The sequence below is a fragment of the Cucurbita pepo genome, chromosome LG03, assembly GCF_002806865.2.
Source record: "Cucurbita pepo subsp. pepo cultivar mu-cu-16 chromosome LG03, ASM280686v2, whole genome shotgun sequence".
Classification (NCBI taxonomy): Eukaryota; Viridiplantae; Streptophyta; class Magnoliopsida; order Cucurbitales; family Cucurbitaceae; genus Cucurbita; species Cucurbita pepo.
The window spans coordinates 880,348-893,119 of record NC_036640.1 but is presented as its reverse complement, the minus strand read 5'-3'; the positions used below and the strand labels follow the sequence as shown (position 1 = coordinate 893,119).

Sequence of the window (12,772 nt, the reverse complement as noted above, 5' to 3'; positions counted from 1 at the left end):
CAGGAATATCTTATTCCACTACAAGAGTAATACTCTGACAGCCACCAATCATGGACCATTCCATATGGCCCCTCCTTTTTCTCATTTAATGCCAAATTATAAAAGATGCGATGAAAATTTAAAATTATAATTATATATATTAGTATGTTTATGTGATTAATAATTTGATTTTATGTGTAAGGTTGGTTATATTCTAATGTATTTTAAAATTAATAAGTTAATTAAAATACATTAATAAAAGTAATATTTTGACATTTATATAATAAATATATTTCTATTTTGACTATTGAATTATCGTTAATTTCAAAATATTATTTTTTAAGTTCATAAATAATAATACATTAAATTGGTAGTAGTGACGAAGTAAGTCTAATTCATTTAAAATATTATATTGAATTAAAGACTATTTAATGCTTCTCTTATTAATAATTTATCGTTTATATTTATATAATACACATGAAAATGACTGTTTGGACTTTTTTGTCCCTTTTATTTTTACTTAATTCCAAATTTATTATTTATTTTTGTGGTTAAAATTTAAATCATTTGTTTAATTGAATATAATAAATAATTTAATTTTATATTCTAAGTGATTTCCTTTTATATATTTATGAAATGTCGTAATTTTTAAAATAATAGTAATAACACGTCGCCATTTTTATAATATAAAAATGGCAATTTTATCCTTAAATTAAAAAAATAATACAATAATTTTGACATTATCGTTTAGAGGTAGTTGAACAAATCAAGCAGCGCCGTTGGATTAATATAATTCCGCAGTGGTTTTTCTTTTTTCCTTTCCTTTTTTGGTCAATAACTCTTTCAATAATATTTAATTATCACTAAATTATTTATTTATTACAAACAGTTTTCATCCATTCATTTGTAAATTAAATTAAAATTTTTATTTTTATTTAATTTTTTTAACACATTTTTGGAATTAAAAAGAAAATCTGAGGCTCGTTTTTTAATTTTATTTTGTCTCTTTTTCTATAATGACAATTGAAAGCAAAATATTAAAATCTAAAATAAATAAATTTAAAAATATTGGCCCATGTCCCTGTCTAGGAGGATAAGCTACACAAGAAAAACAACTCAAGAACTTCCCATAAATACCCATTCATTTTGCTCACCAATCCCAATTCGCCACGTGTCAACTTTAGTAATTTTATTATAATAAAAAAACAATTCTAATTTGCGTATTTGTTAATATCGGAATTTAAGTATTTAAACTTGGAGAAATTTATTTAATTGACAAAAAAGAAGAAATAAAATAGAGAAAATTAATGGAAAATTACAATGGATTATTCTAACTATAATTTCCGGTACCGATTACACGGTGGTTTTTTTTTTTTTTTTTTTTTTTTTCTATTTAAAAATTAATTTTAATTAATCTTCGAACCCAGTTTTTTCCCAAATTGCATTTCTCACCATTCTCAAATCTCTGCCCTTCAGCGTTCTTCCGATCCCCTCGTGAACCGAAAGCGAATCGCCTCGCCGTCGCGCTAAATACTCGTGCGGTGGCGCCCGCCGAATGTCGTTGTTGTCGTCATCGCTATCATCGAAATCCTCCTCCTCTGTTTCTCTCCGGCCTTGCTTGCTCTGGTCGCTCTGCAGAATCTTCGACCAGTCCGGAATGTTGACCGGTAACGACGAAGATGCCTTCACCGCCTTCTCTCCCGACGCCGCAGCGCCGCTCCTCTTTGGAAGTTTGTTCGGGATCGGAAAAATCTTCCTCGATTCCAGCGGCGGAGTATGAGCGGATGTCCAGATATCCGCCTCGTCGAACTCGAAGAGGTTATCGGCGGCTGAAGAGTCGGCATGGTTGACTGCAGTCTCCGACGAAGGATAGATGTAGTTAGGTTTCGAGTTGAAACCGAATCCAAAGCCTAAACCTCTCCTTGACGCCATTGATAATGGATCGATGCTTTCGAGTTTTTGATTTTGTTCTTCTTCTTCTTCTTCTTCTTCTTCTTCTTCTTCTTCTTTGCTGTGATTGAATTCAACTGTTCTGAAGGAATCAAAGTATACAATTATTTTGATTTTTGGCCCACCAGTTTTATAATGGTTTTAATGGATAAGTTCACGCTCCCCCCGCCTTCTTTGCCCGGCGAACGAAACGTTTATTTATTTATTTATTTTTAAAAAATTGGAGAGACAATTCTAGAGCACGGATGCCCACATGGTTTTACCGTGCACTCGCGGTCCGATTTTCACCCCATTTTTCAAAATTTTTAAAATGCACGTGATGAGTCAAATTCAACCAATATAGTGGGAACACGCGATATCAATCATATAGTCTGTCAAAACTCATACAGAGCAAAATCAAATGAAATTATCAAATCAAGCATTCCAAACGTTGTCACTTTGACGCGTCATGTATCGTCGTTAACCTCACAGTTTTAAAACGCATTTGTCAGATAAAGGTTTCAACACTCTTATAATAAATGTTTGGTTATTCTCTTCTACTGATGTGAGATCTCACAATCTACTCTTCCTTGGAGTTCCGTGTTCTGCTATATACATTTTTTTTTTTTAATATATATTTTAAAATGTAAATTATTTTAGAGCAATAAAGGAAAGTACATCATATCCACGTGAGCTCGAGTCCAATGGCCACACATGATGGTAGTAAAATCCCGCATTTACAGCAGACGACAAGTACGATCCGACACGACACCACACAAAATCCGGTCTAATTTCAGTTGCCCACGGAACGACACGTCGGACAAATTAAAATTATATTATATAAATATATATATATATATATATATTCCTTTCTTTCTTAATTTCATTGCCCCCACCTCCTGCATCCCATGATTGGTGTAATAGAAGATAACGACGAATTTTAAAACCCAATTAATAATACATCGACACGTGTTCCAATCATTTTCTTTTAATTAAATATAAGAAAAACATATAATATTATCCCCTACACACACTCTCTCCTTGCACCCTCACGTTGCGGGTCCCACACCAGTTTTAATAGATTAATTTTTTAAATTCCAACTTAATAAAATAATTATTTAAATAATGTATTTACTTAATTATTTCCACTAAGATTAATTTAGTATGATTTTTTTTTAATAAATTATAAATTATCACTCATTGATTAGCTATAATTAGTTAAAAATACAAAAACATTAATTCAAAATAAAATAATTTTATTGGGTTTTGTTTACTTGTCTTAATAATACACATTATTGTCTTTTAGACTTTGGATATATAAGGTAATTTAAAGCCAAAGTGTTTGTTTCTTGCACTCGAGTATAACCTTAATATTCTTTTAAAAATTAACTTTTAATATTTTCACTTCAACCCCTTTAAACTTTATTTTATTCCAAGTTTGAATTTTTATTATATATAATAAATTAACGACGAAAAATCAATTAATTAATCTAAAATGTACGTACTTGAAATTTAAAATCAAGAAAAATAATATTTTTAAAAGTTGTCAATGCTTTTGGAATTTAGCTAATATTAGAAATATGTTTACAATTGATTGAAGTTGCCATTAAAAGTAAAATAAATAAATAAATAAATAAATAAATAAATTTGAGAATAATTAGAGGTTCAATTTTTTATAAAAAAATGAATTAATATTTTTAATTAAGTCGCTTTCAAATTTGCTATTTCTTTGAAGCATAATAGAGTTTACGTCAACTCTTCACGGGTAGGTAAGATAGAGATTTTAATAATTAATGATGTTGGCTTTCTCGTTTCTTGTCATTTTATTTATTTTTCACGACACGCTAATTATATTTGAAGACAAATATCTATGAATGCTATCTTGTCGGATATTATTTTTTATTAAAAAAATGAAAAACAAATTTATAATAAACAATAAGTTAAATTAATCGACTAATTTTATTTTTATATATATTACAAATGCATCTAAAAAAAATATTCCAATTATTTAGACGTTGACTTTTTTGTATCAATAATGTAGCATAATTTAAATGAAATTAATTAGTATTTTTTTAATATAAAATTATTTATTTCTTCAATGAGAATTTCCAAAAGTTAGATTTTGGAAATATATTTAGACCAAAATATCGAATTAGAAACGTCAACGAGGGGTAGAAAAAAGTATTTTATATATTTGGGCCATTTTTCCAAATCTGAAAGTTTTTTGGGCCATTTTCGAGAATAACCATTTTCAATGGGCCGACACATCGAGGGATGCGTCCAAGTGCAACGGATTAGGGTTTTCAATATACAATGGGCCGACACACCGTCGTTGTCGCAGCTATATCAAAAACCCTAGCATAAATCGACTGAACGCCACGCCATTTTCTCTTCGCCGTTTTGTTAGTTCACCAGTGGCTGGAATTCCTTCTGTGGAATCTCTCGGATCCACCAGCCTTCACGCTGCTGAATCATGCCGCCGAAGTTCGACCCAAGTCAGGTGGTTGATGTGTTTGTTCGTGTGACTGGAGGTGAGGTCGGAGCTGCTAGTTCTCTCGCTCCGAAGATCGGTCCTCTTGGTCTTTCCCCTAAGAAGATCGGAGAAGACATTGCTAAAGAGACCGCAAAGGAATGGAAAGGTCTTAGGGTTACTGTAAAGCTCACCGTCCAAAATCGTCAGGCGAAGGTCTCCGTTGTGCCTTCTGCGGCGGCTTTGGTAATTAAGGCCTTGAAGGAGCCGGAACGTGACAGGAAGAAGACTAAGAACATCAAGCATAATGGAAACATTTCTCTTGATGATGTGATTGAGATTGCTAGGGTTATGCGGCCCAGATCGATGGCTAAGGACCTCTCGGGTAGCGTCAAGGAGATCCTTGGTACTTGCGTGTCTGTTGTTTGTACTGTTGATGGCAAGGATCCTAAGGATCTTCAACAGGAAATTTCTGACGGCGACGTTGAAATCCCCCAAGATTGAGAGTAAAACTTTCTTTAGCCACCCTTTTAGAATGAGGGGTATTGAATTTACTACTACATCTTTGTTTTATCAGTTTTGCTATTTAACGTAAGTTTTAGGGCGGTTCTTCTCTCTTGTTTAGCTGTGATTTTTGTCCGTTTTTTTTAAAGCTTGCATTGGATTATTGCAATGAATATGAAAGCCTCATTTCTGTTCTATCACTAGTGCAAGGACCGTATTGTGATTATCTGGTTAGATTACTTCTTTTTTTTTTTCTTTCAATCAAACACTTGCCTACAATTGCTTATTCTTATCTTTACGGGGTATTTTCATGATTTGTTATGATCTTTTAAGGGGCGCTTCCATGATTTGTTAGGGTCTTCTGTTTCATCTTCGATCAATTGTATTTTCTCTGTTATTAGTTTCCATGATTTGCTGCAGATCAGATTTCTTGCTTATCCTTGCCTAGAACATATGTAATATTTTAAAGTTAACTTGAATTCGGTAATACCGTCATGGGTTGATGCAAAGATTGGCCATTTTAAGACACTTTTTGTTTTGTTCTTTCTTATAGGAATGGTGATGTGTGTAGGATTGGATGTCCCATTATGTCCATGACGTATCCTAGGACAATCAAATCTTGCTCTTTTTTTAATTGCCCAATAGGCCTAAATTCTCTAAAATTGTTCTGTTTCATTCCATAGATTCATTAGCAATAGGCTTCTATACAATTAGTTCGAGGCTTTTGCATGTTAGTTGCCTGTAGCCCTTTAGATTTTAGGCCTATTATTGTATCAATTATGAGAAGCTTAGCCGAATGGGATAAGCCTTTGCCATTATATAAAGGTTTAGCTCATGGGTTAATGAAATTTGAATACAGAGATGGTTATTAAAATTAACCATAGTATACAAAGATAGTCCTAACACAACACAGATCGTAGCGTGTAGTTTGCTTACTTAGTGCTTGAGCCAAGAAGAAAGAGTTTAGATTTGAGGTGGATCCCTTTTTTCTTTGCCTTTACGAGTTGAGTAAACAAAGTAAGAAAGTTTGATTGTGAGTTTCTTTAAGGTTCTCACACTAAGATGAGAAAGTGTGCGTTCACGTCTTAGAATCTTGGTAATCTTGGTTTTGATGTAGTTGCAAACCTATTATTTTCGTCGAGATGGGGTTGGTGTTCCGTGGACCCTCTTCTTTAGGATTCATCTTTGAGTGACGTGATAGGTAAACAAACCTTGCGTGTAGGAATCTGGCTTTCATTAGGATTACATTATTTTCACCGGAATAACATTGAGGATCAGTTATGGCATAAGTAGAGATAACAAACCGTAAATCAGAGACTTGAATTACCCAAACATGAAGATGATATGTAGTCTGTTGGTGGTCCGTGTACCCTCCCCGTGTTTAATGCTAGAATCCTGTATTTTTATGTGGCTTTTGATGCTAGTAAGTGAGCTCTGGAACAGATCCTGAAGTTTTGAAGTCTGAGTGGAAGCTAATCTTTATCAATAAGATTAGCCTTTTTCTTTCATTTCTTTTAAAACTGTGTTCGGGGCGAAGACAGATCATTTGAGTTTTGAGTGCCATGAAAGGGAAGAGTAAGGGTTGTGATGTTTTGATAGTGTTGATTTACACCAACTTAGAAGCTACTCCACCACCCACACACACACACAAAAGGCACAAACACCAAATAGCCTCTTCTAGACCCAACTAGGGATGTACCTGTTAATTTTTCATATAGTTTTAGTTTTGTAGCAATGGGGTCAAGATAAAAAACACATGGGATCAGGTTCTTCGCGGGAAATCATTTTTTCCTTCAAATATTTTGAATATATGCATACTCACCTACATACATTAATATTTTTTAATTTTAATCTAATAATCGAACTTAGTTTTTGAATCTCTATGGTTAAATGAGTAATTTTAATTAAAAGCTTAGTCACAACTTTGTGAAATCTTATATTGGTTGGAGAGAACAAAACAGATAATATTTGCTAGTGGTAAGTCTATATAACAGGTCAAAGCAAACAATATTTGTTAGTGATGGGCTTGAGCACAATTGACATTAGAATTGGTATAGATGCTAAAACTTTGTTCTCAAGGAGATGGATTGTGAGATCTTCTAGCTAAAACTTTGTTCTCAAGGAGATGGATTTTGAGATCCCCCTAATTAATACTTTATTCTCAAGGAGATGATTGTGAGATCCCCTTTGGTGGAAAGGAGAACAAAGCATTCATTACAAGGGACATTCAACAAAACATTCATTATAAGGGTGTGGAAGCCTCTCCCTTGATGACGACGACGGGGTTTTAGACTTTTAGATTGGGATCGGGATCTCACAAAAATGGAAGCCAAATTTAATTCAAAATGTAATATGTTAGTATATAAATAAATTAAAAAGGGTGTGGGACAAGGGACACTATAAGAGTGATAAATAAATATATAAATATATGGATGGAAATATTGTATTTGATTTGAATGAGTAAATTGAAAGGAAAGAAGTGGTTCTTAAAAGGCATGAATGTCACAGAAAATCCAAAGAGCGAGCGTAGGTTCGTGGATATGAGGTGGGGAGTTTGGTGGCTCATGACCTGACTCTTTTATAATTTCTCCGCGTTTCCATTCCATGTTTTTTATTTTCTCTCGTGTCTTTGGCCTTTTTCGTCTTCCTCCGCCTCCTTCTTCCCCATTTCCCCCACTCTCTTCACTCTATAAATATCCTCTTCCATTCCACTTTCTCCTCACTCCCCTTCTTCCACGCTTTCCCTCTCTCTCTCTCTCTCTCTCTCTCTCTCTCTCTCTCTCTCTTTTGCATAATCCACCGTTTCGGCGCTTCCATGGCCAAGGCAGTCACCAATTTGAGCTCCTGGATCGAGGTCGCTCCTCCGCCTCTTATTTCTCCTTCCAAAACCTCCAATTCTCCTCGCTTGGAGACTATTGCTGAAGACGATTCCGAAGATTGCGATTACGAGTAAGATCGCGATTAGGTATTTGTTGTATTATATTGTGTTCTACTCTTACTCTGCCCTGCGGATTTGAGATCTCTGATTCCTCCGTCCTTTCTTCTGGTTTCGATCTGGTATATTCTTCGTTCTCAGATTTTGTTTGCCAGACACGAGTTTTAATCGATGGAATGGAGTCCAAATTGTTTAGGGCTGTAAATTTTGATTTTGATTTTTGTTTCTTAGTCGAATTCTAATGAATTTCGACTTTAGTTATGGTGTTGGATTCGAAATGTGTACTTTCAATTTGAGCAAACTCCATCGTCATGAACCTAGATTCCTTTTTATTTATATGTATATTTATAACTAAAACCATGGCAACTAAATAGATCTTTGATGAAAAATTCAAAGCTACTACATATGACATTCAAAGACTCTATTAAATGCGGAAGTTCGACTAGGAAAATTGAAATTTAGTACGACTAATTTCAAAATTGACCGGTTTTTATAAACAGACCATTCTAATTTTTTATTGGCATCATCAAACTTCGACTTTTTCTCGCTCTTGCTCACTTTCTTGCTCTCCCTCACGAGATTCTTCTCGCTCCCTCTGCAATTGGTTTGTACAACGTCGGTAAAAGCGTTGCAAGTTGCCGCAATCCGTCGTTCCTTGCGGAAGGAAGAAGAAACAACTTCGGTCGTCCTTGACGGAAAAAGAAGACAAGAGGAAGAAAATAAATAAATAGTTAATGAAAAAGGTTTTAATACCTCAATTTTTGAAAAATCATCTCATCTCAATTATTATATTCACACAATTTTTTTTAGTACAGGTCAATCCAAATAATCTTTATACTTTTAAAAATGCCAATCAAATTTAAAGAATATATGATAAACTTTGGTCTATTACCGAGAGAGAGAGTCTAACTCTATTCTAACTAGATATATTTGAAAACACTAATGATGATAAGTAACCGACTAAGACGGACAATATCTACTAGCAGTGGCTTCGGACTATTACATATGGAATTAAATGTAGGCACGAGGCAGTGTGTCGACAAAGACACTGGTCTCTCGAGTGCTTAAGATTATTCAAGAAAAATTAATATGAATATTGATATAATTTTTTTTGTTGAATAGTTTTCGAATGGAAATCAAATCATTATTTGACGATAATTTATGCTTCACCCATTAGTTAATACTCAAATTTGACTCTAATTTATGAATTTAGTGCTAATAAACCTGAAATAGAAATTTATTATTGAAATACACATAATTATTCTAATACTAATGATTTCAATAAAATATGATGACTTTCACCTTTAAATTTCTTTATTTTAGCATCTATTTTCTATTAATATATTAAAAAATTATGTCTTTGAAAATAAAAAAGAATGGTAGTTTTTACACTTTTTTTAACTACTTCATTTGTAAGCTAACTTTTTTGGTCGATAACCTAATTTAAAATCCATAAATAAAATTACGTGTCAAGACAAGGAATCTCTCACGCTTTGAAACGTACCGACTACCGGCTACCGGCACTGGGTGCAATGACTCAGTGGCAGAGTATCGCCTTACGTGTAGCATTAGCAATGGAGGGAACGCCAATAATTGGTGCGTTTTACCGGTGACGTGTCTTCTCAATATCCATTGGGCGGTGTGGTCCACTCCACTCAACCGGGTCTTTTTTTTTTTTTTTTTTTTTTTTTAAAGTTAAAAGCTGTTTTTATTGCCTTACCTAATTTGATTTTGATTTTTCTTCCTATGTCGTGCACGTGTTACGCATGATTTTATTTAATTTTTAAATGTCTATTTGTTTTTTTGGTCATCATCTAGATTAATCCAAATTAAGTAACCTTTTCCATGAGTATAATTTCTTATATACACTACTTTTCATATAGGCGTAGTTTATAGTCCAAATTGAGTACGGGCTTTATGAATTGACTCACCCTTGCGGGATAGCGACCCTTTATCTCGGCCATTGTAGCACGTGTGTCGCCCAAGAAATAAGGGACATGATAACTTAACATCATCCTTCGACTTACCACCGATAGTCTGTTTAGGGTTCCAATCTGACAACTAAACACAATCTTTACGAGACTTGATCCAACACCTTACAGCATAAGGTGACGACAACCATGCACCATCTGTGTCCACCTTAGGCTACCATACTTGGAAGTTACTTTTTATTTTTTATTTTTTTATTTTTTTATTTATTTATTTTTGTTATGTTCAAAATAATTTTTAAATCAATCTTTAATTATTTGAAAATAATACTGTTGGTATGAAAACTGCGTCGTTTAACCAATAGATTCCCTTTTTCACCCGCAGGGTTAAAACTTAACGGTGAAAAAGAAAAAAAGGAAAATGATGAGCGAGCACCTAAACAGTAATTCCCGGTCTAGCAAAAAAGAATCGTGTTCCTCGCGACCGCGTAGTTTTGCTCTGAAAAGTTATATTAAAATCCATCGCACCACAAATCTCGCTTCTTCCTCCTTTTTCCTCTACACTTTCCGTCTAAAGAGCGCCCCGATTTCAACTGAGTTTTCCGATTTCTTCGCTCCGGGAAAATCTCCGATTTACAGGTACCGATCATAATTGCTTCCTATCTCTCTCTCTAATTCTAATCACGATCCGGAATCTGAATCTACGATTGCTCGATCTTGTTCAATGCTTTGTTATTCTGTTGTGTGTGATAATTCTTCTACTTCTTTGAGTGGCGATTGCTTTATTCTGTTTTTGTCCCGCCGATTCTGGTGTACGGCTGCTAGACAGTGGTTACTCACGAGATAGATCTGCGTTGCTGGATCCTTTTGTTTTGTGCTTCCGGTCCTCTTTGGATTGATAGCAGAAGTTTTTTAGGGTGATCTCTTTGTTTTCTTAGATTTGGACACTGACGAATCGAGAAACATAGGCATATACGCTTAATCCGCTCCCGCCGGGTGAAGGAGACTGTATCTGGCAAGCGTTGGAGTGTTGGATTTCAGAATTTGAAATTTGACCTTGATTTGATGTGCTGGACTTAAAGGTTTTCGGTCTTACTTTGACGCACACTATTGATTTATGATTTTCTATCTAAGAAACTGAAACTTTGTCATTATTCTGAGTCGAACAATCTTTTCGTGAACTAGGTTTGGGTTTAATCTATGAGCAGCATTTGATATATAGATTGTTTTCTGTTCCGATGCATCAAGTTTCTAAGTTGACTTGGTTTGAAACTGAAGATGAGGAACATTCAATCGTTTTCTTGTACTTTACCTCTTAGGTAGTGAATGCTATAACTACGGAGGACTAAGAGTTCAGACTAAAATTAGGTTGTTAGGGAGATGAACTGTAACTTAAACTTTATAGACTAGTTTAGACTACATTAAGACGAAGCAAGATTAAAATAGTTGCAAACTGAGAATAGAAGCCACGACAATTCTTTGACGATGTTTGGAAAGACTCTTGAGCCAAAACACCTGAAGTGCAACTTTTGAAGTACAACTTTACTTCTTAAGATTTATGGCTTGTTTGATTTCTAAGAGGAGTAAGGCTCCATCAGCCGAAGGTACATGCCTCATGGCTTTTGTGGAGGTTGAAAGAGTAACTTCGACATATTCTTAGAAGTATTAAATCCTCTTATTTGTTGTGTATTAATGCACGATTTTGTGATAATTTTGTCCATTACTACTGTTACTTCCAAGATTTGAGTTTAGAAATTGGTTCGATTCATTTAGTCACAATGATCTCATCTAAGAAAAATTAACCATGATGATATCTGCGACTGTATTTGGCATCACAGTTTCTGATCAGGATGTCTCTTTGCTGAGTTTCTTGGCCTCTTTTACTTGTTAACCTTTTCCATAAAGTCATTTTCTTTTTATAGGAGAATATGGCAACTAGGGGTCAAGGTGGTATCCAACAATTGCTTGCTGCAGAGCAAGAAGCTCAACACATTGTCAATGCTGCCAGAAATGGTAAACTTGCTCTTGTTTTATTTTATTTTGTTATATATGTTTAACATTCATATGCATGTAAAATTTGTTATTTGGTCCATATAGGTAAATTTGTTATTTGGTCCATATAGGTTGATGTCCTCGAATTGCATTTAGTTCCATACTTTAGTTCATAATTTGCTTGACATGAGTTTGTGAAGTGTGAAAAAGGATCATTATCATCTCCTCTTTTCCCGCTATTGATCTACTTTTTTCCCATTGCTTTATGAACCTGTTGAAGTTAGACATAATTTATAACTCAACAACTTGATTTTCCTTTTCTTTTAGCAAAATTGGCTAGACTGAAACAAGCCAAAGAAGAGGCTGAAAGGGAAATTGCTGCATATCGAGCCCAAGTCGAGTCTGAATTCCAAAGAAAACTCACTGAGGTTAGTATAGAATTATTATTACAAACACACATTGTCTCTTGTTGTGTAAAAACCATCCTGATATGTTAAAATATCCACTAACTCTGCCCTTGCTTTCCCATCTCATCTTCATCCTTTGATCATACAGAGTAGCGGAGATTCGGGAGCTAATGTTAAGCGGCTCGAAGTTGAGACAGACATAAAGATTCAAAACCTGAAAGAAGAGTCTGCTAGAATTTCACACGATGTTGTGAACATGCTCCTGAAGCATGTGACAACCGTGAAAAATTGAACTTCTTGATCTTAAAAGGTTGCAGTAAGAACCTCTAAATTATGTTATTCTTTTTGTGGTGCCTGGAAACGGCTTAAATTGCATGTGTATTATGGAGATGAAATCCCTTCCTTTGTATGGAATCAGTCAGCATTTTGCAGACTGCACTCTGTTGTTGAATAAAACATAATTTCATTCAATGTTCAGTGCTATATTTTTTCTTGCTGTTTTGATTGAATTGCTTGCTAATTATTTTATGCATCCAGGAAAAGAAAATCAGGTGTGTACCATTTTTTGTTTCTTTATATATATATATATATATATATAATGGAAGGGCAAGTAAAATGGGTTTAGTTT

At 34.2% G+C, this 12,772-nt stretch overlaps 3 protein-coding genes across 5 annotated transcripts; 2 read left to right on the top strand and 1 right to left on the bottom strand.

Annotated features, from left to right (window-relative positions):
* Positions 1 to 1,224: 1,224 nt before the first annotated feature.
* Positions 1,225 to 2,116, bottom strand: LOC111791290. The gene has a single exon (XM_023672572.1). It carries the CDS (start codon positions 1,909 to 1,911, stop codon positions 1,390 to 1,392), a length of 522 nt encoding a protein of 173 aa, XP_023528340.1. The 5' UTR covers positions 1,912 to 2,116; the 3' UTR covers positions 1,225 to 1,389.
* Positions 2,117 to 4,258: 2,142 nt separating this feature from the next.
* LOC111791289 (60S ribosomal protein L12-1-like) lies at positions 4,259 to 5,108 on the top strand. The gene has a single exon (XM_023672571.1). It carries the CDS (start codon positions 4,382 to 4,384, stop codon positions 4,880 to 4,882), a length of 501 nt encoding a protein of 166 aa, XP_023528339.1. The 5' UTR covers positions 4,259 to 4,381; the 3' UTR covers positions 4,883 to 5,108.
* A 2,731-nt stretch (positions 5,109 to 7,839) lies between these two features.
* LOC111791288 (V-type proton ATPase subunit G-like) lies at positions 7,840 to 12,633 on the top strand. Of its 3 annotated transcripts, XM_023672568.1 has the most exons (5): positions 7,840 to 8,125; positions 8,628 to 8,632; positions 11,668 to 11,758; positions 12,065 to 12,165; positions 12,293 to 12,633. In XM_023672568.1, the coding sequence occupies exons 1-5, from the start codon at positions 8,059 to 8,061 to the stop codon at positions 12,434 to 12,436; spliced, it is 408 nt and encodes a 135-aa protein (XP_023528336.1). In that variant the 5' UTR covers positions 7,840 to 8,058; the 3' UTR covers positions 12,437 to 12,633. The 3 variants fall into 3 exon arrangements, with proteins under 3 accessions (XP_023528336.1, XP_023528338.1, XP_023528337.1); XM_023672570.1 differs by lacking the exons at positions 7,840 to 8,125; positions 8,628 to 8,632 and adding an exon at positions 10,195 to 10,384 and having other exon boundaries at positions 11,651 to 11,758; XM_023672569.1 differs by lacking the exons at positions 7,840 to 8,125; positions 8,628 to 8,632 and adding an exon at positions 10,198 to 10,384.
* Positions 12,634 to 12,772: the final 139 nt, after the last annotated feature.

Coding starts and splice junctions, on each gene's coding strand:
- LOC111791290 (XM_023672572.1), bottom strand. CDS start 1,911: ATGGCGTCAAGGAGAGGTTTAGGCTTTGGATTCGGTTTCAACTCGAAA.
- LOC111791289 (XM_023672571.1), top strand. CDS start 4,382: ATGCCGCCGAAGTTCGACCCAAGTCAGGTGGTTGATGTGTTTGTTCGT.
- LOC111791288 (XM_023672568.1), top strand. CDS start 8,059: ATGAATTTCGACTTTAGTTATGGTGTTGGATTCGAAATGTGTACTTTC. Junction 11,759..12,064: donor TGTCAATGCTGCCAGAAATG/GTAAACTTGCTC, acceptor CTTTTCTTTTAG/CAAAATTGGCTAGACTGAAA. Junction 12,166..12,292: donor TCCAAAGAAAACTCACTGAG/GTTAGTATAGAA, acceptor TTGATCATACAG/AGTAGCGGAGATTCGGGAGC.